Source organism: Oncorhynchus clarkii, chromosome 3, assembly GCF_045791955.1.
Source record: "Oncorhynchus clarkii lewisi isolate Uvic-CL-2024 chromosome 3, UVic_Ocla_1.0, whole genome shotgun sequence".
NCBI classification, from domain to species: domain Eukaryota; kingdom Metazoa; phylum Chordata; class Actinopteri; order Salmoniformes; family Salmonidae; genus Oncorhynchus; species Oncorhynchus clarkii.
In genome coordinates this window covers 79350295-79371553 of record NC_092149.1, presented here as the reverse complement: position 1 = coordinate 79371553, position 21259 = coordinate 79350295, and the positions used below count along the sequence as shown (strand labels likewise).

Here is a 21259-nt window from a genome sequence, read left to right as displayed (position 1 = left end):
AGTCCACAAGCGAAGGATGAGAAGAGTTGAGCGAGTAGATAGTAGCGAGAAGGAATTATATATACAAAGTGATCATGCTGTTTTTATGCGGCTGCTATGAAAGTGAACTGTTTTAGTGTGATCAGGGGTGTATTCATTCTGTGGACAAACATTTCCTAAATGGAAGCAAGCAGAATGAAAAGGAGATAAAAACATCTGAATTTGGCCAATAGAAACTTTCATTTGCAACTGTTGGACTAATAATTACACCCTAGATCAGCTAGATGCAGGAAAAAGTGTGCAAGGAGGTATTGAATGTGTTACTGTCTGTCACCTTGATTACTACAAAATTCTCTCAACCTGTGTACACCATTCATAGGCTAGATTGTAGCAACCTCATGATAGGTACAGGGAAATTTACAGTATCATTTAGTAGCCTAAACTTTGCTGTTACATTGAGCTGGGTGAATGGAATACGAATGACAACCATCCAATATGCTGTAATAGAAATGAATCCATTCTCATCTTAAACGGTATTGACCGTGAGGGATTTCCTCCTCTTCGTCTGAAGAGGAGAGGTGAGAAGGATCGGAGGACCAATATGCGGCGTGGTAAGTGTCCATGGTTCTTTTAATAAGAAATACTAAACATGAACACCACTTAATACAAAAACAATAAACGTGGAACGAACGAAACCCAAAACAGTACCGTGTGGTGAAAAACACAGACACGGAAACAAACACCCACCAACAAACAGTGAAACCCAGGCTACCTAAGTATGATTCTCAATCAGAGACAACTAATGACACCTGCCTCTGATTGAGAACCATACTAGGCCCGAAACATAGAAATCCCCAAATCATAGAAAAACAAACATAGAATGCCCACCCCAACTCACATCCTGACCATACTAAATAATGACAAAACAAAGGAAATAAAAGGTCAGAACGTGACAAACCGCCACTGGTTAAAAGTAAAGGTGGATTTACCAAACTTTGTGAAAAGGTAGCACTTTGAACATCATATTTAGACAAGGAAAAATAAAGAGTGTACACTCTGCATAAAGGTTAAAGATTGAAGGCAGAAGTCTCTTGTTGAAGCAGGTGTAGGTTAGCAATATTGCTGCTGCCTCTGGGCCCTATCAGTTCTTGGTTGAGTCTGTACAGCACCAGTGATGTTTTTTTCCTCTCTCTTTCTCTCTTTTTAAGTGTGTGTTTTTTGTGTGTGTGTTTGGCAATTTCTCGCATGGAATAGCCTTCATTTCTCAGAACAAGAATAGACTGACGAGTTTCAGAAGAAATTATTTGTTTCTGGCCATTTTGAGCCTTTAATCAAACCCACAAATACTGATGCTCCAGATACTCAACTAGTCTAAAGATGGACAGTTTTATTGCTTCTTTAATCAGAACAACAGATTTCAGCTGTGCAAACAATTGCAAAAGGGCTTTCTAATGATCAATTAGCCTTTTAAAATGATAAACTTGGATTAGCTAACACAACGTGCCATTGGAACACAGTAGTGATGGTTGCTGATAATGGGCCTCTGTACGCCTATGTAGATATTCCATATAAAATCTGCCGTTTCCAGCTACAATAGTCATTTACAACATTAACAATGTCTACACTGCATTTCTGATCAATTTGATGTTATTTTAATGGACAATTTTTTTTATTTTCTTTCAAAAACAAGGACATTTCTAAGTGACCCCAACAGTAGTGTGCATATCAGTTACACATTCCTTCTCCCTCTCGCTCGCTCATAAATATACAACGTGCTCTTTGAATATAGCGGGAGTAAAAAAAACAGCACCACATGGTAAAAGTATTGGACTCACTTCTCCTGGTCAATGAAGGAATGTTGTTGAATGAGGTGATGGAAGTGGTCAATGTAAAATAGCAAAATCCTAAACAATCTTTACAGAGCACTGCACTGACTCCAGTTCACAGAGTGTGACTCTTTCCATGACCCCTGACCCTTATGACACACAGTCAACTCCAACCTCCCACCAATTGGATTGGCTCTGGTGGTGGCCCCACCGGATGATTGGCTGCTGGAATTCTGTGGGTGGAGCCTAAACAGTAACATGACATGTCTGTGGAAGGTCTTGTCCAACAAGAAGTACATCACCGGGTCGACCGAACTCCTCAGCGTAGTGAGACAAAGCAGGAAGTTCTTGACCTGAGACAAAAATCAACACATTGTTATGAAGTTTGACAGCTTTAAACTCTACTTCATGTAATATACCTAAGACTGATAAAACTTAACTCCACAAAACATGATTTGCTTCTGGAAGTGCTTTTGAGCCAAAATGAATGGACAAATACTGCCTATAGTTACAGTATATTGTCTATTGATAATGGTAAACTGCTGCACCTTTTAATGTAAAGGTTATATGAAAGTGTTGTTAACCTCAACAATGGCAGAGAGAGGATGGCAGGGCCCCCTAATGGTGGTGGCTGGGTCAGATTGGTGCTGGACTATGGAGATAAAGATGGACTTGAAGATGTGGTAAGGCAACATGCACACTATCAGAACCACCTGTAGAGGAGAGGAGGAAGAGAGGAGAGGAGGAAAGGTTGAGATGAGAAGTTAGATAGATATGAGAAGTTGTTAGATATAAAGCAACTAGCTGTCTAGCGAGTAGCATCTGTGAGTCTTAGTCTTAATCATGAAGAAACCATTCAAATGGCTCCCCAAAACACACAGAAGACAGAATCCCCACCTGGATCACCACGATGTTCCGGAACACTCTTCCCAGCAGCCTCTGGGAACCATTGACAACGGCACACTGACGCGACCTCCATATATGCCTCGCCACCGCCACATACGACGTCAGCACCAGCAGGAAACACATGAAGAAGATCACAATGGACACCACATTCGCCCCCCTTGACAGGCTTCCCCCCATCTCCATTGCCACACTGTAACACACCCTCCCCCCCTTCTCCTTACCCCGTCCTCCTCTCTCTCCATCCTCACTCCCTACATCCACCTTTGTCTCCTTCACTGAATAGTAAACTGTCACGGGTACTGTGGCAAACACCACCATCCCCCAGATCCAGGCGCACACGGCCTTGGCGAACCTCACCCGTCTCAGCCTGGTGAAGAAGGCATGGGGTAGCAGGGTGGTGCAGGTGCTGGGGCGGCTTGCGTGGGTGTGCTGGATGAGGGTGGCGAAGCGGCTGAGCGCCACCCAGGTCAAGATAAAGACACTGATGTAGATGTTGATCTGCTGAATGGGGGTGACCCCATGGAGGACCAGCTGGCACAAGGGGCTCCAGGCCGGCCAACCTGGACCCTGGGAAGGAATTGACAAGGATTTTTTTTTTTTTACTGTTCTTATTTTTCTGTGTCTTACCAGATATGTGACCCACCCCTTGATTGGTAGATCATGTGACCCACCCCTTGATTGGTAGATCATGTGACCCATCCCTTGATTGGTAGATCATGTGACCCATCCCTTGATTGGTAGATCATGTGACCCACCCCTTGATTGGTAGATCATGTGACCCATCCCTTGATTGGTAGATCATGTGACCCACCCCTTGATTGGTAGATCATGTGATCCATTCCTTACTCTCAGGATTGGTAGATCATTTAAAACAATTATAAATCTGCCACACAAAACATGACTTTTAAGACTTAAAATTCTATATTATTATTATTTACAAGGCCTTTATAGAGGATTCATAAATTATATAGAGGCCTTTATAAGGCTTCAGAAATCATATATAGAAATCATTCATAATAGTCCAGGCGATATGTGCCAAATTTTAGGTGATATGTTAACTTTTTCATAAAAGCAGTTTGGGGGGGCTGAACATTTTCAGATATGGAGGCAAAAGGCCATGGTGGCCATTTTCCTTTCCGCCATAACCAAATAATGTATTTTGCATCATAACTTCTGAACCAAACATAACACAGAAAATGTGAAGGTCAAGTATTTCAATGATGCCATGCACAACATCAAAAACAACCCCTGGTGGCCGTGGTGGCCATTTTGCTATTCCGCCATAACCGGACAATGTATTTCCTGTCATATCTGCTGAACAAACATAATAAGGGGATGTCTACACCTATTTTTTTATGGTCAATGATTACAATTGTAAACTGGACATACAGTGGGGAGAACAAGTATTTGATAACCTGCAAAATCGGCAGTGTTTCCTACTTACAAAGCATGTAGAGGTCTGTAATTTTTTTTTATCATAGGTACACTTCAACTGTGAGAGACGGAATCTAAAACAAAAATCCAGAAAATCACATTGTATGATTTTTAAGTAATTAATTTGCATTTTATTGCATGACATAAGTATTTGATACATCAGAAAAGCAGAACTTAATATTTGGTACATAAACCTTTGTTTGCAATTACAGAGATCACACGTTTCCTGTAGTTCTTGACCAGGTTTGCACACACTGCAGCAGGGATTTTGGCCCACTCCTCCATACAGACCTTCTCCAGATCCTTCAGGTTTCGGGGCTGTCGCTGGGCAATATGGACTTTCAGCTCCCTCCAAAGATTTTCTATTGGGTTCAGGTCTGGAGACTGGCTAGGCCACACGGTTGGGATGGTGTTCTTGGGGTTGTACTCATCCTTCTTCTTCCTCCAAACACGGCGAGTGGAGTTTAGACCAAAAAGCTCTATTTTTGTCTCATCAGACCACATGACCTTCTCCCATTCCTCCTCTGGATCATCCAGATGGTCATTGGCAAACTTCAGACGGGCCTGGACATGCGCTGGCTTGAGCAGGGGGACCTTGCGTGCGCTGCAGGATTTTAGTCCATGAAGGTGTAGTGTGTTACTAATGGTTTTCTTTGAGACTGTGGTCCCAGCTCTCTTCAAGTCATTGACCAGGTCCTGCCGTGTAGTTCTGGGCTGATCCCTCACCTTCCTCATGATCATTGATGCCTCACAAGGTGAGATCTTGCATGGAGACCGAGGGTGATTTACCGTCATCTTGAACTTCTTCCATTTTCTAAAAAGTTGCCTTCTCACCAAGCTCCTTGCCTATTGTCCTGTAGCCCATCCCAGCCCTGTGCAGGTCTACAATTGTATCCCTGATGTCCTTACACAGCTCTCTGGTCTTGGCCATTGTGGAGAGGTTGGAGTCTGTTTGTTTGAGTGTGTGGACAGGTGTCTTTAATACAGGTAACGAGTTCAAACAGGTGCAGTTAATACAGGTAATGAGTGGAGAACAGGAGGGCGTCTTAAAGAAAAACTAACAGGTCTGTGAGAGCCGGAATTCTTACTGGTTGGTAGATGATCAAATACTTATGTCATGCAATAAAATGCAAATTAATTACTTAAAAATCATACAATGTGATTTTCTGGATTTTTGTTTTAGATTCCGTCTCTCACAGTTGAAGTGTACCTATGATAAAAATTACAGACCTCTACATGCTTTGTAAGTAGGAAAACCTGCAAAATAGGTTTGAAAAGTTTGACCAGCTCTCACCCGTTCCTCCACAAAGGGTTGTACAGAGACAGAGGACACTGAATTTCGACCGCCCTGGACACCATATGTGAATTGATTGCCCCCCATCTATCTTCAGAGCTCGTGCTGTTAGGTGACCTAAACTGGGACATGCTTAACACCCCGGCCATCCTACAATCTAAGCTTGATGCCCTCAATCTCATACAAATTATCAATGAACCTACCAGGTACAACACCAAATCCGTAAGCACAGGCAACCTCATAGATATCATCCTGACCAACCTGCCCTCCAAATACACATTTGCTGTCTTCAACCAGGACCTCAGCTACCACTGCCTCATTGCCTGCGTCCGTAATGGGTCTGCGGTCAAACGACCACCCCTCATCACTTTCAAACGCTCCCTAAAACACTTCAGTGAGCAGGCCTTTCTAATCGACCTGGCCCAGGTATCCAGTAAGGATATTGACCTCATTCTGTCAGTAGAGGCTGCCTGGTTATTCTTTAAAAGTGATTTCCTCACCATCTTAAATAAGCATGCCCCATTCAAAAAATGTTGACCTAGGAACAGATATAGGCCTTGGTTCACTCCAGACCTGACTGCCCTTGACCAGCAAAAAAACATCCTGTGGCATTCTACATTAGCATTGAATAGCCCCCGTGATATGCACATTTTCAGGGAAGTTAGGAACCAATATAAACACACAGTTAGGAAAGCAAAGGCTAGCTTTTTCAAACATACATTTGCATCCTGTAGCAGAAACTACAAAAAGTTCTGAGACACTGTAAAGTCCATGGAGAATAAGAGCACCTCCTTCCAGCTGCCCACTGCACTGAGGCTAGGAAACACTGTCACCACTGATAAATCCGCGATAATTGAGAACTTCAATAATGATTTTTTTTACGGCTGGCCATGCTTTCCACCTGGCTACCCCTACCCTGGCCAACAGCTCTGCACACCCCTCAGCAACTTGCCCAAGCCCACCCACTTCTCCTTCACCCAAATCCAGATAGCTGATGTTCTGAAAGAGCTGAAAAATCTGGACCCCTACAAATTAGCCGGGCTAGACAATCTCAACCTTCTCTTTCTAAAATGATCTGCCGAAATTGTTGCATCCCCTGTTAATAGCCTGTTCAACCTCTCTTTCGTATCATCTGAGATCCCCAAAGATTGGAAAGGTGCCGCGGTCATCTCCCTCTTCAAAGGGGAGACACTCTAGACCCGAACTGCTACAGACCTATATCTATCATACCTTGCCTTTCTAATGTCTTCGAAAGCCAAGTTAACCAACAGATCACCGACCATTTCGAATCCCATCGTACCTTCTCCGCTATGCAATCTGGTTTCAGAGCTGGTCATGGGTGCACCTCAGTCAAGCTCAAGGTCCTTAACGATATCATAACCACCATCGATAAAAGACAATACTGTGCAGCTGTATTCATCGACCTGGCCAAGGCTTTCGACTCTGTCAACCACCACATTCTTATCGGCAGACTCAACAGCCTTGGTTTCTCAAATGACTGCCTTGCCTGGTTCACCAACTACTTCTCAGACAGAGTTCAGTGTGTCAAATCAAAGGGCCTGTTGTCCGGACCTCTGGCAGTGTCTATGGGGGTGCCACAGGGTTCAATCCTCGGGCCGACTCTTTTCTCTGTATACATCAATGATGTGACTCTTACTGCTGATGATTCTTTGATCCACCTCAATGCAGACGACACCATTCTGTATACTTCTGGCCCTTCTTTGGATACTATGTTAACTTAACTCCAGACAAGCTTCAATGCCATACAACACTCCTTCCGTGGCCTCCAACTGCTCTTAAATGCAAGTCAAACTAAATGCATGCTCTTCAACTGATCGCTGCCCACACCTGCCCGCCCGTCCAGCATCACTACTCTGGATGGTTCTGACTTAGAATATGTGGACAACTACAAATACCTAGGTGTCTGGTTAGACTGTAAACTCTCCTTCCAGACTCACATTAAGCATCTCCAATCCAAAATTAAATCTAGAATCGGCTTCCTATTTCGCAACAAAGCTGTAACGGTTTTCCTCTTCTTCTGAGGAGGAGTAGGAAAGATCGGACCAATGCGCAGCGTTTAATGAAATATAACCGAACACTGAATACAAAAGAACAAGAGAAATAAATGAAAACCGAAACAGTTCTGTATGGTAAAACACAGACACAGAAAACAACTACCCACAGCCCCTAGTGGGAAAACAGGCTGCCTAAGTATGGTTCTCAATCAGAGACAGCGATCGACAGCTGCCTCTGATTGGGAACCATACCAGGCCAAAACACAGAAATACAAAACCAAGAATACACAACATTGAATGCCCACCCCAACTCATGCCCTGACCAAACTAAAACAGAGACATAAAAAAGGAACTAAGGTCAGGACGTGACAAAAGCATCCTTCACTCATGCTGCCAAACATATCCTCGTAAAACTGACTATCCTACCGATCTTTGGCTTCGGCAATGTCATTTACAAAATAGCCTCCAACACTCTGCTCAGCAAATTGGATGCAGTCTATCACAGTGCCATCTGTTTTATCACCAAAGGCCCATATACTACCCACCACTGCGACCTGTATGCTCTTGCTGGCTGGTCCTCGCTTCATATTTGTCGCCAAACCCACTAGCTCCAGGTCATCTGTATGTCTTTGCTAGATAGAGCCCCGCCTTATCTCAGCTCACTGGTCACCATAGCAGCACCCACCCGTAGCACGCGCTCCAGCAGGTAGATTTCACTGGTCACCCCCAAAGCCAATTCCTCCTTCCTTCCAGTTCTCTGCTGCCAATGACTGGAACAAACTGGGAAAATCACTGAAGAAGGAGACACATATCTCCCTCACTAGCTTTAAGCAACAGCTGTCAGAGCAGCTCACAGATCACTGCACCTGCACATAGCCCATCTGTAAATAGCCCACCCAACTACCTCATCCCCATACTGTTATTTATTTTATTTATTTTGCTCCTTTGCACCCCAGTATCTCTACTTGCACACTCATCTTCTGCATATCTATTACTCCAGTGTTTATTTGCTATATTGTAATTATTTCACCACTATGGCCTATTTATTGCCTTACCTCCCTAATCCTACCTCATTTGCACACACTGTACATATACTTTTTCTATTGTATTATTGACTGTATGTTTGTTTATTCCATGTGTAACTCTGTGTTGTTGTTTGTGTCGCACTGCTTTGCTTTATCTTGGCCAGGTCGCAGTTGTAAATGAGAACTTGTTCTCAACTAGCCTACCTGGTTAAATAAAGGTGTTCTCAACTAGCCTACCTGTTAGACCTAAGTTTAGACCTAAGGTGCATCAGAGAAGAAAACGTATCACAGAGAGCAGAGGGGAGTCTATTACAGCCAATCACAGTTATAGAGAGACCCTTTGAAACCTCAATATTCAAAGCAAGAAATTCCAACTGTTTACAAATAGTTTCAGACTTTGCCACACTTACAAGGAATTTTGTTTTTACATATATAGCCACACCCCCACCTTTCTTAACTCGATCAGTGCGATACACATTGTAACCACATACAAATATCCTTATCAAGATCAGACTTGCTGAGCCAGGTTTCAGAAAACACAATTACATCAGCATCAGTTGATTTAGCCCAAATCCTAACCACATCCATTTTTGACAACAGGCTGCGTACATTTAAATGAAAAATACCAAAACCAGATCTTGATTTAAAATCAGAGGGGGTTTGGAGACATTGCATATCAGGGACAGGGTTAGGTTGCACGTTACCTGATATCAACAAAAGAAGAATATCTAGGCACCTCTGTTTAATAACCTTGTACGGCTTCTCTTTTTTAAGAGACCTACTGCAAGCGAATTCTACAAGTGAGTTTCCAGACAATACAAAACAGTCATTTAAAACCATTAGACTTTAGTAGTGACATAAGTTCGTACTGTTCACATCATGGAACAAATGCATCGGCACTTGGTCGAGTGGACGGAGTGAGAAAGAGCGAGTTCCCGCAGACAGAATGTCTAATGGACGGGAGAGCACATTGTCAGATGTACTCACCCAGCGACCCAGCGACAATGTTCGTTTTCTCCAGAGTTCAGTAAAGTCAGTGCACAAGGCAACACCACAAAAATTATAATTTTCTCTGAGAGATGTAAGAAATAGAGGCCAATGAAAGGTAAAGGGAGAGAGGGACAGTGTGTATTGATGAGTCTGTATGGGAGTGTGTGGGAGTGTGTGTGCATGTGAGTAGATTGGGTGTGGGGGTCATAAAACGGGTTGAGCTGCCTCTGACAGCCAGGCGGAGAGCGAAGAGGAGCAGCTTGGACGAGACGCTCTCCAGAGATAGGGTTACTTTGGTCAACTTTGAGTAAAGAAGTGTGAATAGCGAGAAGAAAAAAAACATTAAAAAAAAAAATTGAGTTGAGGGAGACCCTACGCACTACACAACAAGGAAATTGTGGGTTTACACAACCATAAATGAATATGTTATTAGTAGGTTAAAATCTACTAGTCACAGACAAAGGACTTGACATGCTGCCATCTTGGATTTGAACAGATAAATTGGTAGATGGGTAAAACATTGAATATCCCTTTGAGCGTGGTGAAGTTATTAATGACATTTTGGATTGTGTATCAGTACAACCAGTCACTACAAAGATAGAAGCGTCCTTCCTAACTCAGCTGCCGGAGAGGAAGGGCACCGCTCAGGGATTTCACCATGAGGCCAATGGTGACTTTAAAACAGGTACAGAAATAAATGGTTGTGATAGGAGACAACTGAGGATTGATCAACAACATTGTAGTTACTCCACAATACTAACCTAATTGACAGAGTGAAAAGAAGGAAACCTGTACAGAATAACAATATTCCAAAATGTGCATCTTGTTTGTAACAAGGAACTAAAGTAATACTGCAAAAGATGTGGCAAAGCAATTAACTTTTTGTACTGAATGCAAAGTGTTATGTTTGGGACAAATACAATACAACACGTTTCTGAGTACCACTCCATATTTTCAAGCATAGTTGTCACTGCATCATGTTATGGGTATGCTTTTAATTGTTAAGGACTGGGAAGTTTTTCCGGATAAGAAATAAACGGAATCGCAAATCCTAGAGGAAAACTTGGTACAGTCTGCTTTTCAACAGACACTGCTTTTCAACAGACACTTACTGTCCTGCCTTTCAGCAGGACAATAACCTAAAACACAAGGCCAAATATACACTGGCGGTGCTTACCAAGATGACACTGAATGTTCCTGAGTGGCCTATTTACAGTTTTGACTTAAATCGTCTTGATAATCTATGGCAAGACTTGAAAATGGCTATCTAGCAATGATCAACATCCAACTCGACAGAAAAAAAAAATGCTGTGCAAATATTGTACAATCCAGGTGTGCAAACCCAGAAAGATTTACAGCTGTAATCACTGCCAAGGGTGATTCAAACATATATTGACTCAGGGGATTGAATACTTATCTGATCAAGATATATTAGTGTTTTAAAAGTGTTTCCCCAAAAATTCCACTTTGACATTTAAGTATTTTGTGTAAACCGTTGACAAAAAATGTAAACCATTTTAATCCCACTTTGTAACACAACAAAATGTGGAAAAAGTAATGGGGTAAATCCCCTGTAACACCAGAAAATGTCCAAAAAGAGTAGAACCAGCTTGCTTATCTGCTTTTGTACTCTCATTTGACCATTAGATGTTCAATGTTCAATGGCGATCTTATTGGATTTCTTCCCACGGTTTACCATGGCAGTGCACCATTATATTATAATCTGAACTGTTTATTTTTTGCATGGTGTCATTGTAATCCTTGACCATCAACACATAAGGGTAGACATCACCATTTCTGTAATATCATGTTTGGTTTAGGAGATATGACACAAAATACATTATTTGGTTATGGTGGAATGAAACATTTCCGGCGTGGTTTTTCCGAATCCTCCATTTCTGAAAATGTTCACAGCCCCAAACTGTACAAATGAACCAAATTTCATGCTTTTATGAAAACGTTTACATAATTTTCACAGAACACCTGGATTATAAACACATTTCATGCTTTACAAAAAAGGTGGCAAAAGGGTTTTAGTACTACATTTGGCCAAGATTCAGAACCAATCCAACTGTCAGTCGAAGATGACGGTACCTGTGAGTAGTAGGCGGCCAGGAAGGGGGTGGTGAGGGAGAGGCACAGGTTGGACAGGCCCAGGTGGAACAGGTAGACATGGGTGGAGGTCTGGGTGGGAATACTCCTCAGGAACACCCAGATAGAGAGAGCGTTGCCCGGGAGACCCGTAAGGAAGAGGAGGGCGTAGAGGGAGGGGAGGATAAAGCGGGTGGTGAAGGAGGGGCAGAGGGGGGAGACAGGGAAGGTGGTTATGGCAGAGAAGGAGGAGCGATTGAGGCAGAAGGTGTTAGACACAGGTGGGAAGGGTTGGGATGTGTTCTCCATTGATCTGTCAGACTAACAGAGAGAAATAGTATATACAGGAAGGGAGGGAGAGAAAGGCATTTTCAGTAGTTTAGACATGAATCCCTAACTGTATATGAAACAGTGGCTCTGTCCAAATACCAACACTAGCGTACTACATATTCAACTGAATAGTATGTACTCATCGTCGCATACTGTTTTTGTAATGACCCTGGGTTTATAATGATGTAATGTTTAGTAAAAAAGTAGGCAGCATGCCACTGCTACGGCTTCGAATATATAACTGGTTAGCTAGGTTAAATATGATGTTGTCGCTCAATAACTGCATGCTAACTTAAAGTCCTACTAAAGCACGTTGTAACGGCCCTCGTTGGTGGTAGGAAGAGTAGACCAAAAGCGCAGCGGGGAAAGTGTTCATGATACTTTTATTCTAAAAACACTCAAACATAATAACAAAAGCGAAAACGAAAGCCCACAGTTCTGTCAGGCTAAGACACTAAACAGAAAACAAGATCCCACAACCTAATGGTGGGAAAAAAGGCTGCCTAAGTATGATCCCCAATCAGAGACAATGATAGACAGCTGCCTCTGATTGGGAAACACACTCAGCCAAAAAACAAAGAAACAGAAAACCTAGAATTTCCCACCCGAGTCACACCATGACCTAACCAAACATAGAGAATAATTAGGATCTCTAAGGTCAGATCTCTAAGGTCTCTAATCTCTAAGGTCAGGGCGTGACACACGTAGCTAATGTAAGCTACAGTATTTAGCTAAAGTAAAGGCACGGCAGGCTGCAAATAACGATCATTTTTCAAAGATATGCGATTAAATAGTTGTGATCATTTTAAGGACAACAAAAAATGACTTAGATTTGAACACTGCAGGAGACTCTTTTGCTCGTCCTCTTTGCCGTCTTCCATTAGTTTTTTTAATCAAATCTCGAAGACCTCCTTTTATCCAGTTTGAATGCATTTTGGCTGTGAAATTCCCGAAAAGTTTACAATAAATTCACACTACATGAGAAGCCGAAACGAGTATGACATTTGGGCATTTAAAGTGTCATATACAATTTTTTTTACAAACTCTAACACCGTACCCATACCGGCCGCGCACGTGCGCTATCATGCACAAATTAATTTTGTCGTCCCACACCAAGCGCGATCACGACATGCAGGTTCAAATATTTTTTTCAAACTGTGAACCAATTATATTAATTTGGGGACAGGTCGAAAAGCGTTAAACATTTATGGCAATTTAGCTAGCTAGCTTGCAGTTGCTAGCTAATGTGTCCTATTTAGCTAGCTTGCTGTTGCTATCTAATGTGTCCTACTTAGCTAGCTTGCTGTTGCTAGCTAATTTGTCCTGAGATATAAACTTTGAGTTGTTATTTTACCTGAAATGCACAATTAATCCAAACACAAAACGGTCAACCGAATCGTTTCTAGTCATCTCTCCTCCTTCCAGGCTTTTTCTTCTTTGGACTTTATATGGCGATTGGCATCTTAACTTTCATAGTTACCACGACGATGACCGAAATCAGTTCATCTTTCAATCTACGCCCTCCCCGTGTTGTAATCAGACACTGAACATGGACATGCAATGCAGTAACTGAATGTAAATCTAGCAAGTGTCAGCTTTGTGCAATTACATTCAAACGTAGCATAGGAGCTAGATAAAAAAAATATGGTTATTAACAAGGTACCAGTTCTTGTATCACTAAGATAATAGCTGTTAGTAAAGAGCACATTACGAATGAGCAGTCAGTAGACATGATTTACATTGAAGCAAGTTCCCGTCCGAACAGTTCCTATTTCCTACTGATGGAATATTGACAACAATGGTATTGTGTTGTTCTGGTCACCAAGAAACCAAACAAAACCATAACATGCTTATTTGTTTAATTTGTAAATCTATTCACATTGTGTGTTTTCATACATTTTTTTCTGTAATTACTGTATAACCATTCATATTAATGGTCCTCGTATCATGTCAGAAGTATCAAAACATGTAAATCAACTGTTGTACATATTATAAAAGCACTATAATTTGAAGTGTTCATGATTGTTTGTTTGTCCTTTCTTTTGTTAAACTTAAAACAGCAACTAAGCATTCAACCTCAGTAAAACTCTTAACTAACCAAAAATGCTAGTGTAGAAAACTGTGACCATTTTCTCATAAAGCCAATTCCTACTTTCTGTTAAACCCACAGCCATTTTCACACTAACAGTTGTTTTTTTTAAAGAAATGTTTTCACAAAGATTAATACTTACAGTACAGAGATCAATGATGTCTATTTAGGTAGTGAATTGTAAGATATGTTGGTATGAAAGGTGTATGTGGAGCATAAAATATCCTGTTTGTCCCCTCAGCTTTTAATAGGGGAAGTGTGTGAGAAAGAGAACAGAACGCAAGAGAGTGTACGTGTGTGTGTGTGTGTGTCTATGTTTGAATGCATGCGGTGTGGGTTGGTTCACGACGTGAGTTATTTTGAGATGTGATCATAGGAAGACTAAAGCGAAACATGTCATCTTACAGGTTGAATGTTCACCCAAAGACATCTGCTTAGAAACACTCACGTCTATTGTTGTTGAGTTTAAAATAGATTTATTGGTAGATGATCAGGGTTACATTAAAATGGGGTTTGTGTGATTTGACAGGGAGAGGCAGTACTGAGAGAGCAGTGGGAGAAGTTGTGGTCCACAGCCTCTTACAGTCGCCCACAGGACCGGCTGTGTGTGTGTGTGTGTGTCTGTCTGTCTGTCTGTCTGTCTGTCTGTCTGTCTGTCTGTCTGTCTGTCTGTCTGTCTGTCTGTCTGTCTGTCTGTCTGTCTGTCTGTCTGTCTGTCTGCATACCCTCAGACTACGACGCCACGCCCCCTGCCTCTCTCCTGCCCCTGAACACCCCCCCCCCCCAAGTTTACCCCTCATTTGTTCTCCCCCATGCCCTCCCTCTCCCCTAAACTCACCTCACACCCCTCTTTCACCTCCACACTCAACCCCCTCCCCTCCATTACCCCTCCTTCACTAGTGTGTGTGGTTGTGCCAGGCCCCCTGACCCTCTTCAGATGCAGAATTAGTCCCTCGTAGCTGACCTAAATAAAGGTTATAATCAGGAAAAACAGCCCCACTCCAAGGCAGTGCTGGTTATGGAACCCTTCTCTGTGGTGAATCTCCACCAGGTCAAAGCAGCCTTGCTTTTCCTCCTCTGATCTGAAGTACCACACTGGCACTCACCACCGTTGCCACGGTTACCTGGGTGACGTGGCAGAGTACCCAACAGATTCTGGGCCTGGTGAGGGGCGTAAGGAGGGCAGGGTGAGGCTGTACCTATAAGCAGAGAAAGATTTGAGAGCAAAATGTAATGGTTAATTTAATAACTGATTATTTGAAAAAAAAATCTGAATCAACCGGTCAATTTTACTTTTGAAGCCTTTTTGTGGTCACACTGGTCCAGAGAAGCAACATTATGTTACAGTCGAGGTTGACGTAGAAGACTGTTATCATGGTTAGCGTGGTGACCTGACACTCCCTGTCCTCTCCGGACCAGAAAAGGAAGCTGGTGCACAGCAAGAGGTCACCATGTTAAGGGTCAGGATGATGGTTGGTGTCCGCCCCAACCTCCAGCAGTTACGCATGGTCAGGCCGTTGCCTAGGAAACCCAGGAGCGACAGAGCAGGTAGAGCCAGGGCTTGACGTGTGTGTAAAAGAGGTCAGGGTATAGCCAACACTGTCTGGAAGAGGAGAGAGAGAGAAAGTGAGGAGGAGGGTGAGGGGAGGAGGAGGAAGATGGGAGAGGATGGGGGAGAGAGAGGGGGAGCAATTGTGACCGATGTGAACACACTGTACAGTGAATGTGGTTACATGCACACAATCATGCGATTATTGTGGATAGTCAGATTAATAAAATAGTGAGATTAAAACGTTTACATGCTTTGCAAGAAGAACGATTTCCATAATAATCCTGTTTACATGGACACATCTGAAATCAGGCTACCTGATGATACTCTGAAAATGTAGAAAATCTATGTGTATAGCCTCTAAAGTATGTAGGGCAGCAACCCCCCTTTGATGCACCTGAACTAACCTCGCATTCTGGATGATAGCGGTGTGAACAGGCCGTGGCTCGGGGGATGCCATTACATTTAGTAATGACAGAATGCATTTTAAAGTTCACCCACAGTACCACTTTTGTATGACTTACTAAAATTATTTGGTCGATATTGTTGTGCATTGATAAGTAATATAATAAAAGCATATTTCACACCGTAGCCTGGGGAATGTGCAAGATAACCTTTCTTTCATTTTGATTTCAGCACAAATTAAAATGTTGCACCCCATTGCTTCAATGAAGAGTTTGGCGTTGGACTAGACAGTTACACGCCTGCTAGAGTTAGTGGCAGTTGGATGAGCAATATCCACTGTCATAGTACGGATGAAGCCTGTGCTGGATTGTGAAGCTAACTGAAGCTAACCCTGAATAGATCTAGCTTGGTTTGTAGGATACCCCTCAGGTCTACACCTTTGACTGAGTCCCAAGACAGATCTACACCTGCGTACAGTATCTCAGCCCAAAAACCCATAGGAACCAGGTTTACACCTGCGTACAGTATCTCAGCCCAAATACCCATAGGAACCAGGTTTACACCTGCGTACAGTATCTCAGCCCAAATACCCATCGGAACCAGGTTTACACCTGCGTACAGTATCTCAGCCCAAATACCCATAGGAACCAGGTTTACACCTGTGGCTATGTCTCAATACTCTGATAAACCAGGTCTACACTTCTGACTATTCAGCAAAACACACATTAACCAGGTCTACCATTGTGCAAGAGACACTAAACAAACAACAACCCACAGGGCAGACATCCCAATTATTCGCAAAAGGAAGCGACGGAGAGGACGAAGGATGCCTCGTCCGGACCCGCAGAAGACAACTAGGAAAGCTGCCGTTACCGTCAATATTACTCGCCAACAATAAACTAGAGGAGATAAGATCACGAATATCCTACCAACGGGACATAAAAAACTGTAATATCCTATGTTTCACTGAATTGTGGCTGAATAACGACATGGATATTCACTCTGCACCGGCAGAATAGAACAGCACACGACGAGGGGGGGGGGCGGTCTGTGCATATTTGTACACAACAGCTGGTGCACGAAATCTAAGGAAGTCTCTAGATTTTGCTCGCCTGAAGTTGAGTATATTGTGATAAACTGCAGGCCACACTAATTGCCTAGAGTTTTCAGCTAAACTTCTCGTGGCTGTTTATTTACCACCACAGACAGATGCTGGCACTAAGACCGCACTCAGTCAGCTGTATAAGGAAATAAGCAAACAGGAAACCACTCACCCAGAGGCGGCGCTCCTAGTGGCCGGAGACTTTAATGCAGGGAAACTTAAATCAGTTCTACCAAATCTCTATCAACATGTTAAATGTGAAACCAGAGGGAAAAAAAACTTCTAGATCACCTGTACTCCACACACAGAAAGCGTACAAAGCTTTCCCTCACCCTCCATTTGGTAAAAACTCTATCCTCCTGATTCCTGCTTACAAGCATAAATTAAAGCAGGAAGAATGAGTGACTCGGTCTTTAAAAAAAGTGGTCAGATGAAGCAGATGCTAAACTACAGGACTGCTTTGCTATCACAGACTGGAACATGTTCCGTGATTCTTCTGTTGACATTGAGGAATACACCACATCAGTCACTGGCTTTATCAATAAGTGCATTGAGGACGTCGTCCCCACAGTGACTGTACGTCATACCCCAACCAGAAGTCATGGATTACAGGCAAAATTCGCACTGAGCTAAAGGGTAAAGCTGTCGCTTTCAAGGTGCGGGACTCTAACCCGGAAGCTTACAAGAAATCCCGCTATGCCCTGCGACGAACCATCAAACAGGCAAAGCTTCAATACAGGGCTAAGATTGAATCATACTATACCGGCTCCGATGCTCGTTGGATGTGGCAGGGCTTGCAAACTATTACAGAATACAAAGGGAAGCACAGCCGCGAGCTGCCCAGTGACACGAGCCTACCAGACGAGCTAAATCACTTCTATGCTCGTTTCGAGGCAAGCAACACTGAAGCATGCATGAGAGCATCAGCTGTTCCGGACGACTGTGTGATCACACTCTCCGTAGCCGATGTGAGTAAGACCTTTAAACAGGTCAACATACACAAGGCTGCGGGTCCAGATGGATTACCAGGACGTGTGCTCCGGGCATGTGCTGACCAACTGGTAGGTGTCTTCACTGACATTTTCAACATGTCCCTGATTGAGTCTGTAATACCAACATGCTTCAAGCAGACCACCATAGTCCCTGTGCCCAAGAACACAAAGGCAACCTGCCTAATGACTACAGACCCGTAGCACTCACGTCCGTAGCCATGAAGTGCTTTGAAAGGCTGGCAATGGCTCACATCAACACCATTATCCCAGAAACCCTAGACCCACTCCAATTTGCATACCGCCCAAACCGATCCACAGATGATGCAATCTCTATTGCATTCCACACTGCCCTTTCCCACCTGGACAAAAGGAACACCTTTGTGAGAATGCTGTTCATTGACTACAGCTCAGCGTTCAACACCATAGTGCCCTCAAAGCTCATCACTAAGCTAAGGATCCTGGGACCAAATTACCTCCCTCTGCAACTGGATCCTGGACTTCCTGACAGGCCGCCCCCAGGTGGTGAGGGTAGGAAGCAACACATCTGCCACGCTGATCCTCAACACTGGAGCTCCCCAGGGGTGCGTGCTCAGTCCCCTCCTGTACTCCCTGTTCACCCACGACTGCATGGCCAGGCACGACTCCAACACCATCATTAAGTTTGCTGACGACAGAACAGTGATAGGCCTGATCACCGACAACGACGAGACAGCCTATAGGGAGGAGGTCAGAGACCTGGCCGGGTGGTGCCAGAATAACAACCTATCCCTCAATGTAACCAAGACTAGGGAGATGATTGTGGACTACAGGAAAATGAGCATCGAGCATGTCCCCATTCTCATCGACGAGGCTGTAGTGGAGCAGGTTGAGAGCTTCAAATTCCTTGGTGTCCACATCAACAACAAACTAGATTGGTCCAAACACACCAAGACAGTCGTGAAGCGGGCACGACAATGCCTATTCCCCCTCAGGAAACTAAAAAGATTTGCTATGGGTCCTGAGATCCTCAAAAGGTTCTACAGCTGCATCATCGATAGCATCCTGACCGGTTGCATCACTGCCTGGTACGGCAATTGCCCGGCCTCTGACCGCAAGGCACTTCAGAGGGTAGTGCGTACAGCCCAGTACATCACTGGGGCTAAGCTTCCTGCCATCCAGGACCTCCACACCAGGCGGTGTCAGAGGAAGGCCCTAAAAATTGTCAAAGACCCCAGCCACCTCAGCCATAGACTGTTCTCTCTACTACTGCATGGCAAGTGGTACCGGAGTGCCAAGTCTAGGACAAAAAGGCTTCTCAACAGTTTTTACCCCCAAGCCATAAGCCTCCTGAATGGTTACCTGGACTATTTGCATTGTGTGTCCCCCCCCCAATCCCTCTTTGCTGCTACTCTCTGTTTAGCTTATATGCATAGTCACTTTAACTATACATTCATGTACATACTACCTCAATTGGCCCGACCAACCAGTGCTCCCGCACATTGGCTAACCGGGCTATCTGCATTGTGTCCCACCACCCGCCAACCCCTCCTTTTACGCTTCTGCTACTCTCTGTTCATCATATATGCACAGTCACTTTAACGATACCTACATGTACATACTACCTCAATAAGCCTGACTAACAGGTGTCTGTCTGTATATAGCCTTGCTACTCTTTTTTCAAATGTCTTTCTGTTGTTTTATTTCTCTACTTACACACACACACACACACACACACACACATACACACACACACACACACACACACACACACACACACACACACACACACACACACACACACACACACACACACCTTTTCTTTTTCTTTGGCACCATTGGTTAGAGCCTGTCAGTAAGCATTTCAATGTAATATTTACACCTGTTGTATTCGGCGAACGTGACAAATAAACTTTGATTTGATTTGAATTTATTTGTAACCCCTTTTTCATGGTATCCAATCAGTAGTTACAGCCTTGTCTCATCACTGCAACTCCCGTGCATCCTCTGAAACACAACCCAACCAAGCCACACTGCCCACTTAACCCAGAAACCAGCTGCGCCAATGTGTCGGAGGAAACACTGTACACCTAGCAACCATGTCAGCGTGCACTACACCCGGTCCACCACAGATCCAGCTTTCACTAGCCTCCGACATGAACACTTCCTTTTAACTTTGTCTAGCTCACTGGCTGTGTATCTCTCACTTCATCTAAATATTGTACCTCCCTCGCTCTCACCTCACGAAGACTTGATCTATCTCTCTCTTTCTCACTCTGTCACACATCCTGTGTTACTGTGGGCAAAAAATGTTGCTGCATATTACAGGAATTGACATTAAGGGTTGCCCTTTGCCAGGGCAAGTTAACTGAGCAGTGGCGCATGTTGAGCCTGCTCTGCTGAGGTTGCCTCATTGGACAATTTTGTTGTTGTGGTATGTCTGAAACTGCAAAGAATTCCAGTAGTCTAAAACTGGTCTTTCTGTTTCCTCCCCATTGTTTAAGTGAAAGACAGACACTTTATGTCAATTCTGTCAGTCGGGCAAGTTGAGCCTGCTCTGAGAATTTTGTTAACTGATAACAACCAAAATACAAAGAGTACTGATCCAGTACTGCTCTTTCTGATTCCTCCCCTATGTGTAGGTGAAAGGCAGCCAGTAGGCCTATAAATCCAAATGCGCAATTTGGTCCATTCGGACGAAACATTCAAAATGTTATATTACAGGTCGAAGAAACTTGTCAAACTAAGTATAGAATCAATCTTTAGGATGTTTTTATCATAAAAGTTAAATAATGTTCCAACCGGAGAATTCCATTGTCTGTTGAAAAGCAATGGAACAACAGCTACCTCTCAAGTGAAAGCGCGTGACTGAGAACGAGGCTGTAGGCAGACCACTGACTCAAAGAGCTCCCATCAGGCTCCACATCACAGTAGAATCCTCATTCAAGTGAAAGCGCGTGACTGAGAATGAGGCTGTAGGCAGACCACTGACTCAAAGAGCTCCCATCCGGCTCCACATCACAGTAGAATCCTCATTCAAGTTTCTAAAGACGGCTTCTAGTGGAAGCCTTAGGAAGTGCAACATAACCAATATCCCACTGTGTATTCAATAGGGGTGAGTTCAAATACTACAAACCTCAGATTTCCCACTTCCTGTTTGGATTTTTTCTCAGGTTTTTGCCTGCCATATGAGTTCTGTTATACTCACAGACATCATTCAAACAGTTTTAGAAACTTCAGAGTGTTTTCTATCCAA

The 21259-nt window shown here is 43.5% G+C and overlaps 2 protein-coding genes and 1 pseudogene across 21 annotated transcripts in view; 1 reads left to right on the top strand and 2 right to left on the bottom strand.

The window, feature by feature from the left end:
• The window catches only part of LOC139405484 (peripheral plasma membrane protein CASK-like), a 190505-nt gene that overhangs the window by 56109 nt on the left and 113137 nt on the right, over positions 1-21259 (top strand). The gene's annotated exons all lie outside the window — the stretch shown is intronic.
• Positions 1341-11869, bottom strand: LOC139405565 (probable G-protein coupled receptor 82). Its single transcript, XM_071147978.1, has 4 exons — positions 11564-11869; positions 2703-3278; positions 2390-2518; positions 1341-2158 (listed from the first exon to the last, which is right to left on the bottom strand). The coding sequence occupies exons 1-4, from the start codon at positions 11867-11869 to the stop codon at positions 1895-1897; spliced, it is 1275 nt and encodes a 424-aa protein (XP_071004079.1). The 3' UTR covers positions 1341-1894.
• Positions 14776-15988, bottom strand: LOC139405564 (uncharacterized; annotated as a pseudogene).